This window comes from Terrapene carolina, unplaced genomic scaffold, assembly GCF_002925995.2.
Source record: "Terrapene carolina triunguis isolate 2854851 unplaced genomic scaffold, T_m_triunguis-2.0 Scaffold30, whole genome shotgun sequence".
Lineage (NCBI taxonomy): Eukaryota > Metazoa > Chordata > Testudines > Emydidae > Terrapene > Terrapene triunguis.
This window is the reverse complement of record NW_020664381.1, coordinates 1,968,210-1,991,832: the sequence shown is the minus strand read 5'-3', so window position 1 is coordinate 1,991,832 and position 23,623 is coordinate 1,968,210. Positions and strand designations below refer to the sequence as shown.

The 23,623-nt window shown below is 40.6% G+C and overlaps 1 protein-coding gene across 1 annotated transcript in view; it reads right to left on the bottom strand.

Annotated features, from left to right (window-relative positions):
• Positions 1-6,730: 6,730 nt before the first annotated feature.
• LOC112112779 (receptor-interacting serine/threonine-protein kinase 4) overlaps positions 6,731-23,623 on the bottom strand; it is a 36,682-nt gene continuing 19,789 nt past the window's right edge. Inside the window, exons 3-8 of the mRNA XM_026651188.1 lie at positions 18,780-18,928; positions 14,801-14,850; positions 12,370-12,528; positions 10,985-11,091; positions 9,891-10,149; positions 6,731-9,114 (exon numbers count right to left, since the gene is read on the bottom strand). Of these exons, the coding sequence (XP_026506973.1) occupies positions 7,937-9,114; positions 9,891-10,149; positions 10,985-11,091; positions 12,370-12,528; positions 14,801-14,850; positions 18,780-18,928 (1,902 nt within the window). The 3' untranslated portion in view covers positions 6,731-7,936. The remainder of the gene's footprint in view (positions 9,115-9,890; positions 10,150-10,984; positions 11,092-12,369; positions 12,529-14,800; positions 14,851-18,779; positions 18,929-23,623) is intronic.

Genomic DNA, 23,623 nt, shown 5'->3' with positions numbered 1-23,623 from the left:
TGCTTGGGCTGTCCACTGGGGTGGAGTGGGAGGGTGCACGGAGCCTTCCCCTCGCGTTCTTGGGTGTCTGGGTGAGGAGGCTATGGAACATAGTGAGCGGGGAGGGTGGTTATACAGGGGCTGCAGCAGCAGTCTGTGATCCTGCTGCCATTCCTGAAGCTTCACCAGATGCCGGAGAATGTCTGTTTGCTCACGCAGCAGCCCCAGCATTGCATCCTGCCTCCTCTGAGCTTCTTGCCACCACCTCTCATCTCGAGCCTCTCTCCTCTCCTCATGTTGGTCCCTCCTGTCCTCACATTTACTGGCATCTTTCCTGTACTGTGATACCATGTCCTTCCACTCATTCAGATGAGCTCTTTCATCGCAGGTCGATTGCATGATTTCCGAGAACATTTTGTCTCACGTGCATTTTTTTCGCCGCCTTATCTGAGATAGCCTTCGGGACGGAGGAGGGAGGCTTGAAAAATTTGCAGCTGCGGAAGGGAGGGAAAAAAAGAGAGAGAATTATTTAAAAAGATACATTTTACAGAACAATGCTTATACTCTTTCACGGTTAACAACACTATTCACATTATATAGAACATGTGATTTCGGTACAAGGTCGCATTTTGCATCTTATATTGAGTGCCTGCGGCTTTGGTTAGAGATCACATTCCAAGCAAAGCCCATTGAGTGCTGCAGTTTTCCTATTAACGTGCAGCAGCAGAAACCAAACTAACTCCCCCGCCATCCAATTCTCTGGGATGATCGCTTTATCCCTCCCCCCACCACGTGGCTGGTATCAGGGAAGATCCCTGCTAGCCAAAAGCGAAAAGCTCAGCGCCAATGCCCACCCGTCCCCCCCACCGCCTGGCTAACTGCAGGGAAGGATTTCTTTTCAGCCACAGGCAAACAACCCAGTAGGAAACCCCTCTGTGCCCTTAATTAAATTCCTGTATTTCAACCAGGTTACCATGAACGATATCATTCTTCTGAGGATAACGCAGCGAGATAAAGAACGGATGTTGCTTAAATGCCAGCAAACACCGGGACCATATGCTGCCAGGCTTTGTCATGCAATGATACCAGATTACTTGCTACTAGCATGGCGTGGTCAAGTGTCCTACCATGGAGGACGGAATAAGGCTGCACTGCCCAGAAACCTTCTGCAAAGGCTTTTGGAGTACCTCCAGGAGAGCTTCATGGAGATGTCCCTGGAGGATTTCTGCTCCATCCCCAGACACGTTAACAGACTTTTCCAGTAGCTACACTGGCCGCGAATGCATCCCAAGTCCTCAGGGCAAATTAATCATTAAAAAACGCTTACTTTTAAGCCATGTTTTATATTTACAAAAGGTACACTCACCAGAGGTCCCTTCCATGGCTTCATGGTCTGGGATACCGCCTTGGGAGGGTACTTCAGTCAGGCGGAGAAAAAGATCCTGGCTGTTGGGGAGAATGGAGTGCTGTGCGCTCTCTGTAAGCTTCTCCTCCTCCTCATCTTCCCCATCCGCAGAATCCTCAGGCCTGGCTGAGAGTACCCCCTCCTCAGAATCCAGGTCAGGGGTGGTGTAGTGGTGGCGGCCCCCCCTAGAATTGCATGCAGCTCAGTGTAGAAGCGGCATGTCTGCAGCTCTGCACCGGACCTTCCGCTTGCCTCTTTGGTTTTCTGGTAGGCTTGTCTGAGCTCCTTAACTTTCACGCGGCACTGATATGAGTCCCTATTGTGGCCTCTCTCCATCATGCCCTTGGAGATGTTTTGGCATTTCGTCTTTTGGAACATAGTTCTGCTAGCACTGAATCCTCTCTCCATATAGCGATCAGATCCAGTACCTCCCTTACGGTCCATGCTGGTGCTGTTTTTTGATTCTCGGACTGCATGGTTATCTGTGCTGATGAGCTCTGCGTGGTCACCTGTGCTCTCCACACTGGGAAAACAGGAAATGAAATTCAAAAGTTCGCAGGGCTTTTCCTGTCTACCTGGCCAGTGCATCAGAGTTCAGATTGCTGTCCAGAGCGGTCACAATGGTGCACTGTGGGATAGCTCCCGGAGGCCAATACCGTCGAATTTTGTCCACCCTAACCCTAATTCGAACCAGCAATGTCGATTTCAGTGCTACTCCCCTCGTCGGAGAGGAGTACAGAAATCGATTTTAAAAGCCCTTTATATCAAAGTAAATGGCTTCATTGTGTGGACGGGGTGCGGGGTTAATTTGATTTAACGCTGCTAAATTCGACCTAAACTCATAGTGTAGACCAGGCCAAAGACAACAATGGAGTGCTTAAAAAAATGTGATGTTATTTCCATATAACAGGAGGTTCAGCCTCCCATTGGAGGTAATGGACAAGAGCTCTTGGGTTCTCTAGCAGGTGAGCCAGAGCACAGGGAGAGAGAGGCACCAGGCTGTGTCAAAGAGGGCATGACCCTGGAGGGGACTGTAGCGTCAAGAGAATGGGAGGGAGCAGAAGAGCTTTGGTCAGGAAAAGGTGCTAAATTGGAGAAACCATCTTCACAGGGGCCAAAGTACCATAGAATGAGGAAGAGCATCTCGCTGTGGGAGGACCCTGGTGTCTTAAATAGGGGGCGTATATCTTGCTGGTCCTTGAGGAAAGGCCTCCCTCTCTTAAATTTGGAAAATATACTCTGAGGGGAAGGCGGCTCTCCAGCAGCCTTTCATAGTCTTAGATTTTAAGGGATCATTAAGATCTAGTTTGACCTTTTCCATAACACAAGCCAGAGAACTTCACCAGTGATTCCTTCATCAAGCCCAGGACATCTGGCTGAGCTAGACTAAGTCTTTTTGAAAGACATCCAGTCTGAATATAAAACCTTCCTGTGATGGAAAATCTGCCACGTCCCTAAGAAAGCTGCTCCTTTGCCTCTCATCAGCCACCGTACTGTCTCTGGATGGGTGAGGAGAATTGACCTGCAACCTCCCCACAATCTCTTCTACAGCACAGCCCTGTGGTACAAGTCACCTCAGGTGTGTCTTGTTTTTCTTGTAACCTGCCGTGCAAAATCAAGATGATGCAACAGAAGGGAAATGAATGGAAGGGTTTAGATTTGCCTGTGGGGATGTTAGCAATAAATTCACATTCTTTTCTGTTACCACAGAGGAACCAAAGCATGTTTGAACTGCAAGCCTGATGCTTCCTTCTGAGGCCTGTAGAAACAACGTTCAACAGCTTTTTGCTTTATGCAGAAGCTAAAACAAAACTATCAGTGACCGAAAACAAACTGAACAGGCCTGGACTGTGGATGGTGCAGAGGCCAGGAGACTTCTTAGGCACCATCCCAGCTGCAATTCCTCCCTACACAGAAGAGTGCACACTCTGCATCATTTCGTAGGAAAGTGCAACAGACTTCATCTAGCCTTAACCTCCTTCCCACCCCCTTTGGAGCGGTGGGAGAAAGCAGCTCTGTGCTTCGCAGCCTACAGAGAATGCTCTCGTGCCAGGTCCTGGCATAGGGTGCAAGAGTAGAGAAATGTGCCTTGTACGATTCTCCCCACCTCTGCATAAAATCCCAGACAGCCCACTCCTAAATACAAATAATTTTCATCATTCACAAGTTTGCATCAATGCCAACAAAAGGAAACACTGAGTCTACCTACATAGTGCCCAATTTTCAGTGCAACTTCTACCCCGCCTGTTGTGTATGTGCAGCTTCATACATATGCATAGCCCTGAATATGTACTTCTGTGCACTAACATATGCATGAGCAGTTGATAATATATCACATGCGTGCACAGATGGCATTCCTTGTGCAAAATGCATTCGTTTACAAAACATTCATGAAGAGTTGCACATGTACATTAGGAGACTCTTAAAAGTCAGGTGCACCGCCTGTGAAAGAAAACTGAGGCTAGTATTCTCTAGCCAGAACATATTTCAACATTAGCAAGATTTCAGTCAGTAACTGGGTGAGCCTTTTTCCCTCCTCCTTGCTACCTCTTGGAAATGAAGCTTCGGTAGCATTGTGGCCTGAGGATACACAGAACCAGATGACCATGCATTGAAACTCTAAGGATCACCTTTGCCATTAGCACCATAGCATGAGGTGGAGTTGCATGCAGATAACACGGTGTTTCAAGAGTCAAAAGCCTGAACTCTTGACAGATCTGCGATCCTCCAGAGATTATTTAGTTGGAGGACCATAGAGGTTCTCAGCAGAGGCCTTCAAGCAACGTTTGTTTCTACAGAGTCCAACTTTATTGACTTTCAAACTACCTATCTATTTTCTCAGGTTTTTGGGGAGCCAGAGGGTTGAGTGGGCAGAGCCTCCACTTTGAAAGACTGTGTGTGTTGAAGTTGCACTTGTTTAACTTCTGGTCTGATTTTAAACAGAGGTCATTTAAAGCAGTGCAAAACACTGTGTGGATACTGTACTTACATTTTTTTTTTATTTTTATTTTGACTTGATTAGGAATTCATTTAAACCAAACCAAAATATGCCCTTCTTAATTAAACCAAGATGAGAGTGTTCACACAACTTTTAGCACTGGTGTATTAAACCAGTACAACTTTCTTGTATAGACATTGTCCAATATCAATATTATGCTATCGGGATTGATGGTCCCAATCTTTAAAGAGACAATGATTTTAAAGAGACCCTAGTGATTTTGTGCACTATGTAGGTGCCCAACTTGACACCTTTTAAGGGCCTGATTTTCAGAGGACACGTAGTTGGCAATTTCTGAAAATCAGGTCCCCTCAAGGGATCATGTTTGGTATCCAAAAAACAATAGTGCAAGCATGCTCAAGAGTTTTGGATATGCACATTGTACTAGCTGAAAGATCAAAGAAGTTCCCACTCATTTGAGCTCAACTTCTCTCTCGTATTAGTGGACATGGAGCAGCATGTCTGTGACAGTACGTCACCCTTAATTTTTTTCCCCATAATTTTTAAGCCTTTGCTGAAGTGTTAATTTTGTCCCTCAGGAATGGCTTCAGTGCCAGCCTCACCTACTCTTTTGCAAGGTGTAGCCGATGCCTCTTATTGCGAAAGGCTCATGGAAAAGGTTCATGAGTATGTGGCCTTGTGTTCAATTAGAAGCTGATGCATGATTATTAATCTGTTTGGAAGGAATGTACTGGCAAGGTGGTGGCTGACAATTTGTTATAAGGAGTTACAAGAGTGAGCCTTTCCCTCTGCTGCAACTTCTGGTGTTTGTGGATAGCAGCCTTCTAGGCACCTTCCACACTCTGCGCTAAATGGTTCAGATGCAGTAGGTTACAGAATTCTTTTTCTGTGTAGTAAAAAAGAATAAATAAATAGTTCGGGGACATATTGCAAAATACAGGATGTTGTCCAGTCAGTCAGGAAAACTATTCCCAAAAGACAGATTAGGTAACATCAACCCTCAGGATCGCTGCTAATGGGAACTAGATTGCTGAGTAGATTATACCAAGCTTTTCAAGTCTAACTCGAAATCTAGTTCAGATTTCAGGTAAAAGCAAGTTTGAGATCACCCCCATTTCTAGTGGACATTAGCAACTATTACCAATCACAAAATGTAGGATGATCACCATCAACACTGTTCAAAAGGCTTACAATTTGAGTAGGGCATTGGTGATTAGGATTGAGGCAAATTACAATGTACCCAGAACTTTTCTGATGAAAAAAAATTTCATGCTTTTTCATTTTCTACAAGAATATTAATTTTACAGGGAACACATTGAAGGGATTCAGAATAATGAAGATATTGATAGGTGCGTCTGTCTCAGGAGAGATTAAGAAGAACAGAACAAAGTTAGAACTAGGTTTATTTTAAAGTCCGTTTCTTTCTGGCCTCTGCTTTAGAAAGTGCATTCTGAGGACTCCAGGCTCTTAAATGTGGCAGAGATTTAAAGGCTGCATTGTGTATGTAACCCAGTGTACTGGCTAATAAATACTATCCATTGGCATGGAGTAAATAGCTACGCTCTAATATAACCAGCATGGGCAGTCAGTGAAGTATCCCATCCAAGCAGGTGATTTTCAAAAGTGCTAAGCAGCCTGCAGTTCCAAATGCAAGTGCTATGTATGGATTTTAGAGCCTAACTTCAGACTCCTGGGGTTTTGTTTTGTTTTTGTTTTTTTTAATCTTGGTGTTAGTTTCTCTCTAACAGAATTCTTCACACTGGTACATTCCATAGAGTAGCTAACAGTTTGAAACAGTTGAATACATATTTGGAATGGTTTAGATTTTTTCATCTGATTACTCTGTGAAGTGATTTGCTGTACAGCACTAATACATGCACATTCATACAGAACGTCATTCTCCAGGACTGTCATATGGCACCTTTTATGAGCAACAAATTCAATCTAAAAATGTAAGTGAAGAAAGCTGATATGATGGTCTAGCCTTTGATTTGTTTTAATTAATGCCTCAAGCTTTGAAACTGAAGACAGTCAGCATTAAATCATGTATATAATAGCATAATAAACTGCTATTTTCCTCCTCAGTCAGCTACTTAACCTGTCCCCGTTGATCAATTTGGTTTATTGCCCCAAAACAGAACAAAACCCTTCTCCTTTAATAATGGAAATTTGTATATTCCCCCCCCCCCCCCACACACACACACAGACACACACCCATAAGGTTTAGTAGTTCAGTTTGTTTAACTACATGATGTACTCTTCCTTTTTTTCCCCCTACTAATTACAGAAAACTTTGCCTAAGAAGAATTTACATACAATAGATATAAAACAATTATATTTATTGATAAACAGATCACATTTTAACTTTGAAAAGCATGAACATTAAGAGGCGTATTAAAACATACCCAGGCCTAAACAGTCTCAATATTTTCTGCTGTAGAAAATGTATACAACTGGTAGAAATACTCTATACACAGTATATTTATATTAGACAATTCACCACACACAGTTCATTCATTTAGGACACATAGCATGCCACTGTACATGTGGTTCTATTATATACCTAATCCAAACAAACTGCTTGTGAAGAGTTCTATAATGTTATTAGAATATAACATTTAACTACAGTTTATCATGAATTAATTTCAACCAAAAAACCCTAAAACCTTAGTTGCTTCTAGTTTCACATTAAACACACTAACATATCCTTATTTCACGACTAGTAACAAAATATAATTTTATATTTTACTGATCTTACACTATATACAAGTTACTACTATATATCAAAAGTGAACTTCTGTGCTTCACTCCACCAGCCAGTCTGAGAATTCTTCTACCATATGCATTGACTGAAGATAGTCTCTTGACCATTCTGAGTAAACAGAAATGTGTGGCTTTATAATCAACAACTCTATATTACAATGAAAGAAGTGGATCATTTTCATATATTCCATTTTGTACCTTCTGAAAATGAAATGACACTTAGCCACATGGTCCAGGTTGAAACAGGTCTATCCTAAAACACATTTTAAATAAAAATAGCTTGTGTCTTTCCAACAATGCTCATTTCAAATTGATTTGTGTACTGTCAATGCCTCCATGGTAACAAGTTATATTAAAAACACACACAAAGGATGGATTATGTAATAATCCAGTCATCTGAAATAATATGCTTGTCCCACCATGTGTCTGAAGAAATCAGAAGGCAGGATGATAAATACTTAAATGCGGGTATGGCACATTGAAAAATTAAGGCACTATTTAAACCCCATCTAATTAACCCTCACAACATCCCTGTAAGGTTAGTTATATAAGTACTTTCATCTCCACTATACAGGTTGGGAAGGAAACAAAATGCCTTGCCCAGGACCACACAAATGACAGACCTAGAATCAGTACTCAGGAGTTCCTGTCTCTTGGTCCTACACTCAGTTCATTAGGCCATGCTACCTCTCTAAAATGCAGCTTCTGATTGGCTAGAATTCAGACTTATCTGCAGACTTAATAGAAAAGCAGGTCACTGCGCAATTCCAGGAGAACTCCCAAAGAGAGTCAAGCTCCAGTAACGATCTCAAGATTCAGAATTTGTACATCTAAGTCTCACTTAGCAGCATGACAACAGAGCTATTCCCACTTTGCTTAGCCAGCTGCAGTGGAGTCTGAAACTTGAGGCTTTGCAAGTCATCCAGGGCCCCATGTTTTAATAGAATCTCAACTGTTTTTGCATGCCCGCCTCTTGCTGCCAGATGAAGAGCTGTCAGCCCTTCCTCATCAGAATCATTCACATTTTCCGAATTGACGAGTTGCTCGACTACTTCGGCATGTCCATTTTCAGCAGCAAGGTGGAGCGCTGTCCTGTTCAAAGGGCCTCTAGCCAAAGCATTAGCCATTTCATCTAGCAACAGTTTGGTAGTTGCTAGATGTCCATTGCGAGAGGCTAAATGAAGTGCGGTGCATCCCTCCGCTGTTGCTACCTCTATTTCTGCTCCACGATTGAGAAGAAGCCTCGAAGTGCTGGTATGGCCAGTTTCAGCAGCTACATGGAGAGCCGTTTGCAGAAGCACATTCCGTACGTTGACATCGGACTGTAGTTCTATAAGAATGCGGGCAACTCTGTAATGCCCTCTTTGTGCTGCCAGGTGCAATGGGGTCCTTCCATCCACTATCTGTGCATTCACATTCACACCTGGCTGTTTTGCCAGAAGCTTTACAATGGAGAGATGACCTTGCCAGGCAGCATAGTGCAGTGGCACCCAGCCATCCTTGCCTTTGATATCCACATTGACACCTCTTCTCAACAGTATCCGCACTATGTGCTCTTGTCCATGCTGGCAGGCTATGTGTATGGGGGCTCTTCCTTCAAAATCCACTTCATTCAGTGATGCATTTTTATCAAGCAGCAGTCGGGTACTGAACTCATCCCCATTCTGTGCAGCAAAGTGAAGAGCAGTCCACTGATCCTCATCTTTGGCATTCACATTGATTTTCCGTGCCAGAATAAGCTCCACAATGCTTTTCATTTTCTTCTCTATGGCCACATGGAGAGGAGTGGACCCTTTCTTGTTGGTCAGGTTGGGGTTGGCATTATACAGAAGAAGCCACTTGACACATTCTTCTTGACCTGCTTCAACAGCCAAGTGTAAAAGGCTGGAGCTTCCATCTAAGACAAGATCAACATCCTGGGGCTGGAGAATCTTCATCAATTTGCTCGTGTCTCCAGATATAATTGCCTCGGCCAGTTTTCTCTTCTGAATATCTGTTGTGCCAATATCTGGGTGGGGAAAGAGCATCAAAATTCTATTACAACCAAGAATTTTATTTTCATGACTGAAATAGGCTAACAGTGAATAAAGTCATTACCTTTCCTTGCCTAGGAATTAAGCTACAGTTTAATCCACACCTCCTTGCAGTATAGTTAGGACAGTTTTAAAATCAGATTTGGAATGTGTGCTAACTCTGTTCTTGTCTTCTCTCATGAAAGTAGGCAGGAGAGCATGGTGGGGTGGGAAAGACATTCCGCAGGTGATCTGTCCTCACCCCTGCAATTCTCAGTTTAATCCAGGACTAAAATAGGGTCTTTAGGAGCACTAGCTTGGAAGTGGAAAAAATCTATTGTAGTTCTCATCATGTTTGTATTGAACCAACTGTGTGACGCTAGGCACAGATATTCAAAAAAGGAGCCCAATTATAGGCACCTGAAGTCTGTATTTAGGCAACTAAACAAGTTACTTGATTTTCCATAGTAAAAGTAAGTGACCAGACATCTCCCACTAAGCCCATATTTAGGCACCCTGGAGCTTAAATTTAGGCACCCATTTTTGAAGAAAAAAAAACAAAAACAAAAAAAAAACAACTTTGCCCTAGTTTCAAATCACATAATGCTTTCCCATTTCAGGCTGAAGGTTTATCCAGCATTTAGGCGAACTAATTAATAGTGCTAAGAGCAAAATGGTCAATGCTCTGATTTATGGAACAGTTTATAAAATCCCCCTCTCACTCCCCACCTTGTCTCCCATGGCTCATTTCAGTAAAATCACCAACACTTACCACTTCCAGAGTTCTCTCTCTCAAAGGACAGTGACAGGGAACCTCTAGAGGAAAAGGCTGAATCCACAGACGAAACCCCTGAAAGCCTCTTGTCACTGGAAGCAAGTTTGGACTCAGAAGAGCTACGACTGAGTTCTTCAGGGCCTTCCATCGTCTGCGAGATCCCTGAATCCAGCTGGGACAACAACTCAGAGAGGCTATAATCCTTAGCAGATACTGGAGTGGACTCACGTTTTGGCTGGGATAACACAGGCATTCCCTTCAAAAGAAAGGAAAACATGTTTTAAAAGTGTCTGAATTTCACTTGGCAGTGGGGAAAATTAACAGCATGAAATCAAAGCGTGTTCATTTGCAGGTTAAATGCTGTTAAAGACAAACAAAAGGAAAAGGTGTCTGGAAGACTTCAGTACTAGGAAAAAGTGGCAGGGTTTATCAGTATTATACTTTCAGGGAGTCTCCAAATCCAGCTGTTCCTCCACAGCATTTTGAAGATCAAACCTTTCTCCCGTCCAGATTGAGAGAGTGTTAACGATCAGGCCCTCAGCTCCTCTCTGGCTTTCCTCACACTGTCTTTTCTGGGTTTTTTTTTTTTTTTTTTGCCCAATCTGCCCTTGTTATCCACCTTTGAAGCCCTTCCACTGACTCCCTCACCCCCCAAAAAATTCTTAGCCTTCACGGCCCTGCATAATACTGCCCTCCCAACCACACCCGCCTTGTTTCTTATCACATCACTCCCACTGTTTCACTAATGGTCCCAACCTCACCCACCTCGTTATCCTTTTCTCCCACAGCAGTTTTTGTGCTTCCTTACAAGTCCACCCCAATGCCTAGGAGGTCCTTTCTGATCTGCAAGTCTGCTATTCCTGTTTGCATTCAAATCCCTCATCGAGATCCACTTCCACCACAATGCCTACACAAAGTTGACCAACTAAACCACTAGTGGAGGGATACTGGGAGTATTACAATGGTACTATAGGGGGTTTAGGTCAGGGCAGTGTTTGATTCTTGTACATTTCACTTCTGGCAACAATTTAAGATTTGTTTAGAGTGCATTTCATATTAACTTTGCATTAAATATGGGGAACAAGAACTACCTCTGAATGTGGTTCCGGACATCTTTTGGTGGTCAGGTCCTGAGCTATCATTTCCTTTGTTTCATCTTCTGGTTTTTCACAGAGGTCCTCGGTTTCTGAGGTGATTTCTTTGAAAGAGGCAAGAAAGATTTAATAGCCAAACCAGCGGTTATTTGTCTGAGAGGCATTTAATGCTAGTGAAAGATGCTTGGGTCAACAGTACTGGAGATTTACTCCCCACCCACCCCCCCTTTTACCCCACAGCACACACATCGTGGGCAGCAATGTAAGTTTTCCCCCACACTGCCCACTATCAGTGTGCTATTTTCACCTTATCTCTAGACATGAGCACGTATCTCAGTCTTCCTGGACACTGAATTATGCCTTTATTGAAATGCCAATGGCCAACTAGCTACTAATTACACAAGCTAATGATCAGCTGTGAGATGGTAACAAATCTGTCAGTACCCGCCTGGTCCAGATTCAGACATGTGACTGAGATGCGGAAGTCTCCTCATCCTCAGGGCTTGTCTACATTTGAAATGCTACAGTAGCAAAGCTGCAACACGTCAGTATAGACACTACCTATGCCAACAGGAGGTGTTATCCCATCAGCACAGGTAAATCCACCTCCATGAGATTGGTAGCTAGGTCAACAGAATAACTCTTCCATTGACCTAGCTCTGTCTACACTGGGTGTTAGGTCGGCTTAACTACATTGCTCAGGGGGTGTGGATTTTTCACACCCTTGAGCATTGTAACTGGGTCGACCTAACTTTTAAGGTGTAGACCAGGCCTCAGTCATCATCCAGTCCTATACTTCATCTGGAGCGGGGGGGGGGGGGGGGAGGAGGGGGGAGGGGAAAAAAAAAAAATCACACTTTAGCAATTAGCATTAAAAACAACTGTAGAGGATTATTGCATTCTCTTCGGTGTTTACAGTTGGAGCACTTGTGTTTGGTTTTGGTTATGCTGAAGGCTTTTTTTATTTTAATTAAACTGCCAGAAACATGTGTCAGTTGTAGAAAGACCAATCCTATTCATTGGTTTATAATGTTAGGCATCATGGCCCAGGGCATCCAATGCTCTCCTTCACCACACCAAATTCAAATCTTGGCTAGGATATGTGCTTTAGGAAGTCAACCTACGCACACACTCCCCAGGCAATGGCTACAGGGATTACCCAGTTCAGTACATGTCTTACTTCGAGGACGTTTACACATTTCTTCATGGTCAGACTTGTCTTCATATAATCCCTTCCCCAAGTGAATAAGCTTCCTCTAGCCTTGTCTTCACTACACAATATGCTCAATGCATTGTGTTACCATCAGTTTATATAGGATTTAGTCCTCAACACTTAAATGATTCACAGGAGAGATGGGTAGCTGCATCATCAGGAAAGGTACCTTGAAATGTTGGCCGTTTGCTAGGATCATCTTGCCAGCACTTTTGCATCAGTTTGATCAAGTTATTACATGAGCGAGGTCTGGATTTGGATATGGCAGGTAGCTCTGGGCGGTGGCCTTTAACCACTTTTACCATAATATGCAAAATGTTGTTTTCCTCTGCAAAGTAAGGGCACACAAATAGAAACAGGTTAGCAAAATGATGAGATTCTTTTCCTTGAACCGTTATATGAAAGTTCAATTGCTTCAGTTGAAACTTGGGTTCTCTGCATTTTTTCCAGGGTTGGGAATATATTTCTATTATGGTATAAAAACAGTGAAATTTGAATTTAAAACCTAATTGCTAGAGAATAAGTTGAAATACCCAACCATATTTGCTTTCAGAACAGATGGTGATACTGATGTCACTGACGACAGTGCTATGTTTCTATCACCTATGTCAGGTCACTTTACAAAACCATAGGTTGGAGAGAAATACTTTTCTGTGTTACTGTACAGTATTTTGCACTTGTCTATCTGCAGTAATAAAAGAGGAAGGGACTTGTTCTCTTATTCGTGTGCCTCAGCTTTTCATATAAGCTAACAGTACCATACAGCAATTCAACCTCCAGACATACTGTATATAACAGTTGGTGAATCTACCATGGTCTCCATGCTAATGTGCCTGATCATGTAATTCAAGTGATGAAAGCTTGCACTTTTAGATCTAGTCATCCAAAGCAGAGTGTCTGCAGATGATCCAAACAGGGGTTTTGTTCAACACAAGTATGCTCTAACCACTAACATATGCTGATCCCAGGAATAGAATCCAGGATTCCTGATACCCAATATTCCAGTTCTAGTAATTCTGAGGTTCTACTGTATGTTAAAGTTAAGCAAATAGGGACAGAGAAGGGGCAGGAACAAACAAGATCTTGTTCTCCAGAAAATGGACAGTAGAGTGGAGAGAGTAACCTGCCCAAACAAGTTTGTTATAGATTTGAGAAGCTAACTAAAGGGTAAGATAGCATAGTTTGCATTTCAGTACATTATGGGGAGGTAATACTTTAAAAAAAAAAAAAAACACCACAGACACTTAGAAAAAAATTGATCTACATCAGGACTTGAACAAAACTCTATAAACCCGAAGGGCCCCGAGGAAGTTAGTCTCTGAAGACAACAACATTTCTTGCAGGATGGATACATATCAATTTTTTTTATTTAAAATTTATATATCTATATCTATATCTATTTATTTAAAAAAAAAATTAAAATTATAGATATAAACCTGCTTAAAAGTAAAGTTAAATGTAACACTAGTTATCTTGAGGCCCAAAATTATAATCTCTTAACACATTTAAATAAATAAAAGCTGAATCCATGAGCCTCTGTCAAAAACTCTGAATTATAGGCTGCTTTCCTACGTAAAGAAAAAATTAGAGGAAAAACATTACTTTTGAGATCAAGCTTTACAAATATGGCATAACAGCTCAACCTGTACAACTTTAGGAGACGTCTCATTTTTTAGGAGACTTAGGCAAGTAGGAATTTGTGCGCCAGTCATTTTCACTTAGGCACATGTGAAAATTTTCCCCAGGCTAATGTGAAATAATCCATTTAATTTATTGACTACAGTCAATCCCTCTGTTTAATTCGTCAAATAGTTATAAATGTGAAATATGTTTTGATGAGAACACATTTAAGGTTGTTTTAAATACAAATAAATTGTATATGCTGGTGTGTGTGTTATTTCCAGTTACCATCCTAATGCAGCTTGACAAAGTCATGAGCAAAAAATTAATTATCTAGTAAATAAGCAATATATATCATTCACCATTTTCTAACATACTTGGAAAATATTAGGCTAAATAATTGCTTACGTGAAGATATATCGTTCTAGTGTACCCTCTTGGGTAGCACAGATGTACAAAATCTAGCGTAAAGGCTCTATTTAGTTGTAAATCAACATGTTTTAATGGTTATATCAACCAATGAAACTGAAAGATGCATTTATTTTCTAAAGTAAAGTATTAATTTTTTTTAAATCACTGATTTTAAAATCAATCCACCCTGATTTCTTGACAATTGCCTTCCATGAACTACCAATAGCAAAGCCAAGGATCTGTTTAGAATTCACTGGACCACATGCTACTCTAGAACTGTATGCAAACTCCTTTTGGATCACAGACTGAGGGCAGTGTTACAGGTTACATTTTCAGAATACAAAGGGGAAGTTGGACTTTTTTTTAATATAATCATACTTGAAATGTGTGAGCTCAGAACCTTAGTTAGGGACCAGCACATTGATATGCTGTAGAAATGGAGGTTGGTAAGTCAAGACACCAGACAAGACAGCTCAATTTGGGATATGCACACAGAGGAAGCAAAGAATCCTGTTTCTATTATGTACATCCAAAATACGAAGCTCATGAACAAAGTAGCATTGGCTTACCTGCAAATGGCTTTTTCTGTGTGAGGACTCCCCAAATGACTATAGAAAAACTGTAAAATAGATATTATGTCTGTTAATCCTAGGGAAGAAAAATTAGAAGTTCACCTCATAAAAATAGTTTATTTTCATTAGTGTCAATCCGGTGCTTTTGAGTCTTTGAGGTGTGCCTCAGCTGCTAGTGTATAGATGACCCCATGTGATTAGGTGTATTTATGGGCTGGGCCAGGAACCATGCCTGAATGGCAGTTAAAATGAAATTATGGATCTTATGGCGAGGACTAACAGTGTCCAGGCTTTAGTGAGTGACCGGAGAGAGAGTCAGAATCATGGTTACATTCGCTACTAGTTTACACCAAGTCACCACATATGCCAAAACCAAGGAAATCTGAATGAAGTCGGGAATTTCTAAGAAAGTTGCTAAGTAAACTTAAAGACTCAAACTGAAGCAAGCCCACAGTTTGTCTTCCATTCGCTTAGAACATGGATTATTTTATTAGAAAAACAAAATAAAAGTATGGGTAATAAGCAGGAAGAACTGGAAGTGCTAATAAATAAACTATGACATTGTTGGCATCACTGAAACTTGGTGGGATAATACACGATTGGAATGTTGGTGTGGATGAGTACAGCTTGCTCAGGAAGGATAGACAAGAGAAAAAGAGGCGGTGTTGCCTTATATATTAAAAATGTACACACTTGGACTGAGGTGGAGATGGACATAGGAGACAGAAGTGTTGAGAGTCTCTGGGTTAGGCTAAAAGGGGTAAAAAAACAAAAGGGTGATGTCATGCTAGGAGTCTACTACAGGCCACCTAACCAGGTGGAAGAGGTGGATGAGGCTTTTTTTAAACAACTAACAAAATCATCCAAAGCTCAAGATTTGGTAGTCATGGGGGACTTCAACTATCCAAATATATGTTGAGAAAATAACAAATTCTTGGACTGCATTGCAGACAACTTTTTATTTCAGAAGGTTGAAAAGGCTACTGGGGGGGAAGCTGTTCTAGACTTGATTTTAAACAAATAGGGAGGAACTCATTGAGAATTTGAAAGTAGAAGGCAGCTTGGGTGAAAGCGATCATGAAATCATAGAGTTTGAAATTCTAAGGAAGGGTAGAAGGGAGTACAGCAAAATAGAGAGACAATGGATTTCAGGAAGGCGGATTTTGGTAAGCTCAGAGAGCTGATAGGTAAGGTCCCATGGGAATCAAGACTGAGGGGAAAAACAACTGAGGAGAGTTGGCAGTTTTTCAAAGGGACACTATTAAGGGCCCAAAAGCAAGCTATTCCGCTGGTTAGGAAAGATAGAAAATGTGGCAAAAGACCATCTTGACTTAACCACGAGATCTTGCATGATCTAAAAAATAAAAAGGAGTCATAAAAAATGGAAACTAGGACAGATTACAAAGGATGAATATAGGCAAACACCACAAGAATGCAGGGGCAAGATTAGAAAGGCAAAAAATGAGCTCAAACTAGCTACGGGAATAAAGGGAAACAAGATGACTTTTTATCAAGACATTAGAAGCAAGAGGAAGACCAAAGACAGGGTAGGCCCACTGCTCAGTGAAGAGGGAGAAACAGTAACAGGAAACTTGGAAATGGCAGAGATGCTTAATGACTTTTGTTTCGGTTTTCACCGAGAAGTCTGAAGGAATGCCTAACCTAGTGAATGCTAATGGGAAGGGGGTAGGTTTAGCAGATAAAATAAAAAAAGAACAAAGTTAAAAATCACTTAGAAAAGTTAAATGCCTGCAAGTCACCAGGGCCTGATGAAATGCATCCTAGAATACTCAAGGAGCTAATAGAGGAGGTATCTGAGCCTCTAGCTATTATCTTTGGAAAATCATGGGAGACTCGAGAGATTCCAGAAGACTGGAAAAGGGCAAATATAGTGCCCATCTATAAAAAGGGAAATAAAAACAACCCAGGAAACTACAGACCAGTTAGTTTAACTTCTGTGCCAGGGAAGATAATGGAGCAAGTAATCAAGGAAATCATCTGCAAACACTTGGAAGGTGGTAAGGTGATACGGAATAGCCAGCATGCATTTATAAAGAACAAATCGTGTCAAGCCAATCCGATAGCTTTCTTTGATAGGATAACGAGCCTTGTGGATAAGGGAGAAGCTGTGGATGTGGTATACCTAGACTTTAGTAAGGCATTTGATATGGTCTCGCATGATATTCTTATCGATAAACTAGGCAAATACAATTTAGATGGGGTTACTATAAGGTGGGTGCATAACTGGCTGGATAACTGTACACAGAGTTGTTATTAATGGTTCCCAATCCTGCTGGAAAGGTATAACAAGTGGGGTCCTGCAGGGGTCTGTTTTGGGACCGGCTCTGTTCAATATCTTCATTAACAACTTAGATATTGGCATAGAAAGTACGCTTATTAAGTTTGCAGAGGATACCAAACTGGGAGGGATTGCAACTGCTTTGGAGTTCAGGGTCATAATTCAAAATTATCTGGACAAATTGGAGAAATGGTCTGAGGTAAACAGGATGAAGTTTAACAAAGACAAATGCAAAGTGCTCCACTTAGGAAGGAAAAATCAGTTTCACACATTCAGAATGGGAAGAGACTGTCTAGAAAGGAGTACGGCAGAAAGGAATCTAGGGGTTATAGTGGACCACAAGCTAAATATGAGTCAACAGTGTGATGCTGTTGCAAAAAAAGCAAACATGATTCTGGGATGTATTAACAGGTGCATTGTGAGCAAGACACGAGAAGTCATTCTTCCGCACTACTCTGCGCTGGTTAGGCCTCAACTGGAGTATTGTGTCCAGTTCTGGGCACCGCATTTCAAGAAAGATGTGGAGAAATTGGAGAGGGTCCAGAGAAGAGCAACAAGAATGATTAAAGGTCTTGAGAACATGACCTATGAAGGAAGGCTGAAAGAATTGGGTTTGTTTAGTTTGGGAAAAAAAAAAAAAAAAAGAGAAGACAGGGGGGACATGATAGCAGTTTTCAGGTATCTAAAAGGGTGTCATAAGGAGGAGGGAGAAAACTTGTTCACCTTAGCCTCTAAGGATAGAACAAGAAGCAATGGGCTTAAACTGCAGCAAGGGAGGTTTAGGTTAGACATTAGGGAAAAAAAAGTTCCTAACTGTCAGGGTGGTTAAACACTGGAATAAATTGCATAGGGAGGTTGTGGAATCTCCATCTCTGGAGATATTTAAGAGTAGGTTAGATAAATGTCTATCAGGGATGGTCTAGACAGTATTTGGTCCTGCCATGAGGGCAGGGGACTGGACTCTATGAGCTCTCGAGGTCCCTTCCAGTCCTAGAATCTATGAATAAACACACTCCTAGTAAACTGAAGATGATTTCACCCATTGTGTACTCTGTCCCCACTGAAGTCAGTGGTGAAACTCTCACTCAATAGGGTCAGGAATCGAAGGGTACATCTACACCGATAAGACACTATGGCAGTGTGTCTCATACAGACTGGAGCTCAAGCCTCAGCGCTAAAAATAGCAATTGGGACATTACTGCTCAAACTGAAGTTTGGGCTCTAAAACCCAGCAATGTGTCACTAACAAATGAGCATAAGGTTTACACTTAGAGTTCTAAAATTAGTTTCCACAATACTGAAGTCATATCATAAACGGATGGGTTGATTCTATTATAAACTTTAGGGTAAATATAGCTTATCAGTGTGTTTAATATCGCACTGTACAATTTAACAATGCTTCACTTGAGAAAGGATTAAAACAAAATAAGACCAAAACAAGCAATTAGTCACCAAGGCCTCAATCCTGCAAAGACTTCAGTGGGTCTACTCTTCCTCTTTGCAGGATCAGTGCCTAATCTGGGATTTTTATTTATTTTTTAAATTGTGCTTTGATTTTAGAGAGAGACTTCCAGAACTTGAGAGAAACAAGGCTCATTATTACAATTACAATGTTGTATCATTTAACCAAGGGTTTTTGATAGCTCTACTGATACCTACTGAGACGTATGCACTGACCTGTACACATCATGTTTAGTGTCAAAGTATCTGTTCTTCTCTTTTATACGTTCTGGAGGCAGATATGCAATAGTACCACACAGACCATCTATGCTGAGATCATGGGAATGTGAAAGTCCATTGCACTTTGCTAATCCAAAATCAGAAATCTGCAAAAGTAGGAAAGAAAAAAAAAACCCATAAAACAATTAAACTTCAGATGATTTCACCTAAAAACTTTTCTTGAACGAGTTATAGTCCTACATTACAGTGAATTATCATGTGGAAATATCAAGCTAATAAATTTTGAAAATACTAAGATATGGTAGGCTTGCTTTTTTATTGGCTTAACAAGAAATAGTAATTAAAAAAAGTTTTTCTATGAAGAATAAAAGATTATTAGCCCATAAACTAAAAAGAGATACTTTTCTTTTTCCAGTTAGCCCATTACAAACGTTTGCACTTATATTACCTCAGTAGGGCAACTTCACATGATTCAGACTGTGAAAGTTTGGCTAATGTAGTCCACAAATTAATACAACCACCACTTTTTCCCTTCCAAGCAACATCAAGCTAGAAAAAGAGTTCTGATCATGTATGTTTCAGAGAAACTTTATAGCTTGCTCAAAGCCCAGAAAAAATCACAAAAGCTATTTAGAGAATAGTTATCAGGATCATCTATGTATAGTGATTATGTCTACATAGACTAACAAGTAACATGCGCAAAGGAAGACAATGTAAAAAAAAAAAAGAAGTAGGGATTTTTCTGGCAAGCAACACATATAGCAAGTTGGAGTGAAGCAGTGGAGCCAGCTGAAGAGAAAAGAACAAGTGACAGCAAGTTATTTTTAAAAGGAAACACCTCCAATGTAATCTGAAGGATCAAACAAATATGCATTAATTTGTCCTCCAAGGTACATCTCAGTCATAAATCAAACACAACTAGATAAAGAATTTTCTAGTGTGTTGCTACTTGATATTTTCCCAGCTATTTTAGGGAAGATTCTAGAATATAGGTGAGAATTTCAAAGGAGATTAAGTGATTTATGAGCACAAATCCCATTGATTTTCAGTGGAACTTGGGCTCCTAAGTAACTCTCCCCCCCTCCTTCTTCAAAGCATAAAACTCACTACTGTATATAAGAGGGTTCAAATGTCCCCTTTTGTGTAACAACGCACAGATCTTCCAGTAACTCATTCACGTAACATTTTTGTTCTTTATAGCATCTCCCTTGAGAAAATTCTATATGTTTGTATCACCTATTGATTCAAGGCAATGTTAAAAATTATTAAAATAAGTTTGTGGGAGATTCTGACTTACACTTTGGGGACTCCATCCCCCATCCCATACACATTATAACCATTTGTGTTAGAACTCAGAGACTTCAGTCTCAAAGAACATTTGATCTCCCTGTTAATTTTCAACAAATTTCAAAACATTCCCCTACCATAAGGGTTAAGAATGATTCCTTGCTTGCAGAGGGGAATTTGACAGACATTCTTACTTCAGAAGTGTCTGGAAGGGTAATTTCCAATATTCGTAATGGTGTAGTAATAGACAAGTATGATCCTAACCCACTTAGAGCCAATAACAGTGGAATCAAGATCGGCACCTACAAAGATGCAGAGCAGGAGGAATAGGGAAGAGATACCCCCAGACAGGCAAATGCTCAAAATCATGTTGAGTTTCAGAGGGGCTGAGAACCTGCAGCTCCTATCAACTGCAACAGGAATTCTGGGTGCTCAGTGCTTCTGAAAAATACAGCCTAAAATGTCTGTTTAATCAGTGATCTGACTATGCAAGTCTGAACAGATCCAACTTGGAAGAGTCCTGGTACCTGTATTATATGACTAACAGTGCAAGGTAGTGGATTGTGCACTTCCCATGAGATTTACAAGGCATGTGAGTGTTTGCTCATAATGGAAGTAATGTACCACCCTAAGATAAACAATGTAAAAATTTAGTGTTCAGTTGAAGTGAAAAGTGAAATATAAAACAGCACGTATGTAAAAGTTCCCAAGTTCAGAACAGCTCCTCGCTCACCTTTTCTTTATAGATCCAAGTCAGCAATTCCCAAAACTTCAATATAGATTAAAGGTCTTAGAACCAACAAAGGTAAGGAAACAAAAGTAACATTGGAACTGTACAGCGCATCTCTGTAGGTCTGTTGGGTTTTTGGTTTGGAAACACACTAGCATGAATGTACAAAAGGACAACACAGAGTCAAATGTATATAGACAAAAGGAAAATCCAACAGCAAATTTCCACCTTGAATGTGCTAACATACTGCAAAGGGCACTGGAAATTAAAGTACTGTACCTGAGGGCTGCAACACCTAAGTCAAACAGGCATTTTCTGGAGGGAGCTTTTGGGGGATTAAATTAGGTCCTCTGAAGTAAGTTTTCAACAGTGTATGGGGTATTTAGTCACACAGCTCTTATTAACGCCAGTAAGAAGCATATGGCAGGTGGAAAATGTAACCATTTAATGTATGTTTCCCCCTTTAATTAGCTTGTTAGAGTTGTCCTCCAAATACACCTATTAAGTTATGCAAAATGACACAATGTTAAATGTAGTGATTCAGAGTTTGGCATGTGAGTGTGTTCTTGGAATGGATATCTTCTCTAACTAGCAAATACACACAACTACAGGCATCTGGAAACTCCCAAAAGGCATTTGTGGGTGACATCATCGTTAGAGGAAACCTTAACCTTAATTCCTTAGGGTACGTCTACACTACGAGATTAATTCGAATTTAGATAATTCGAATTTGGGAAACAGATTGTATAAATTCGATTGTGCGCGGTCACACTAAGCACATTAATTCGGTTTTTAACCACATTAATTCGGTGGTGTGCGGCCACACTACCCCTAATTCGAATTTACAAAATCGATTTTGGTGTTACTCCGCTCGTCGGGGTGGAGTACAGAAATCGATTTTAAGCGCCCTTTAATTCGAAGTAACTGGCTCCGTTGTGTGGACGGGTTAAGGATTAATTCGGATTAACGCAGCTAAATCCGAATTAAAGTCGTAGTGTAGACCAGGCCTTAGAATAGTAATTTACTTTCATATGGAGCCTTTCATTTCAATGTGATTCATGAGCTTACATAATAAAAGCAGTTAAAAATTGCTGCCACTTCTGGGGTGGAGGACAGCGTTCTATACAGCATGTGTATTGAGATGAGGAGACATTGAGAAACATTTTCCTGCTCCCACAGGAACTTTAATATTCAGAGCATTTAAAGAGCCTCTTCCTTTGAGTTTCATACGGTCAATGAGGAAAGAGTAGCTAAAGTATTTATACATGTGATTCTGTACATCTATCAGAATAGCATTTGGTACTGAACTTGAGGATATCAAATCATTTCTCCCCCACGGGTTTCAGTTTGTTCATGGAGCTTGGCCGCAGCATTTTTGGCTTGTTAAGCTCACACATTTCTATTCTGATCATCAGTATAATGTGCTCAGAATAACTTTCAGAATACTGGTCTGGTCAAACATGATTTCAAAAGCTACTTTTAAATGACCATTCTGGAGAAACTGATTCTCAAAGAGACATAGTACATTGGCATATCTGGTATTACCCATTATATTTACAGATCATTATCCATAATGCCCTCTGAGCTGTCAGCTGTTTCATAACAATGCTGGGGTCTGAATTCTGGGAATTAAACAGCGAGTTTAAATTGTGATTTTTGCACACAATTTTCTGTATGTTATACAAGCCAGAACTGTGGAAGGCACTTGGTGCTTTTAGCCTGTAATCTCATGTGTGTTATTTTTCTGTGAATAAAACTAAAGCATTTAGTCATCAACTGGGGTTCATTGCATCACACTCAGTGACAGAGTTCATAAACAGGTTAGGTAATATAAAACAAGATTAAATATTAATCTCTGTTGGCGTGCCTGGTGTTTATTTCATTGTCAGATATGAACACATACCTGGAGAGCTACAGAGATGCTATGGTTTTCTTTGACGACTTTTGGAAACAGACAGGTGTTTAAGCTTGCATTGAATGGGCGGAGCGACCTGTGTGTTTTAGCTTCAAAAAAATTGAACTTTAGTTTTTAGCATTTCTTGATAACTATCACATATGATGGAGTGAAAGCAAATTGCTACATTAACTAATGTAAGCTGTATGGATAGATTGTATTTAACTTCTCCTTGTCTCCATTTCCCTGAACGGTCCCCAATTTATTTAAAGCCTTTGCGAATAGAAATATTTCTTAATTGTGTGAATCTGACTAAATTTAAAAAGAATCCCAGTTTCTGATAGGACATCCTTTATACAATACCCTGAAATGTTAAAAATATATTTTTTTCCCCAAAGGGTTTTTCTGTTCCTCGGTGAATATTTAGAACCATCTTTTCAGCAAAGGAGAAGCTGACAAAAAACACACTAAAACTAACAAAGTAAACTGCAGAACAGAAAAAGCTAGTCTAACTTTTCAGTTCGAGTAATTTTGAACGTTGCTTGTTACTACAGTAGGTACGAAGGACATTGCCAGACAGAAATACATCTTTCAACTTGACTGTGCCACTTTAAAGTTCACATTCACTTCTTTAATAAAATAAAATTAGCAAGTGACAGGAAAGTAGTAGATGCAATAACATTTAAATGTTTTACAAAGTCTCACTCCTAACGTTTGTTTAGACAGGAACACTAATGATACAGAGGAAGTGTGTGGGGGGGGGGGGGGGGGGGGGTGTTAAGGTGGGATCTAGCTAAATAATTATCCTTAGATCTGATCTTATTAGAGATCTGGAAGGAGGAATGAAGAGTAGACCAAAAAATCCTGTGGATTGTGTTGAGAGAAGTTGTAAATACCAGCCAGGGTAGGGAAAAAAAAAAAAAAAAAAAA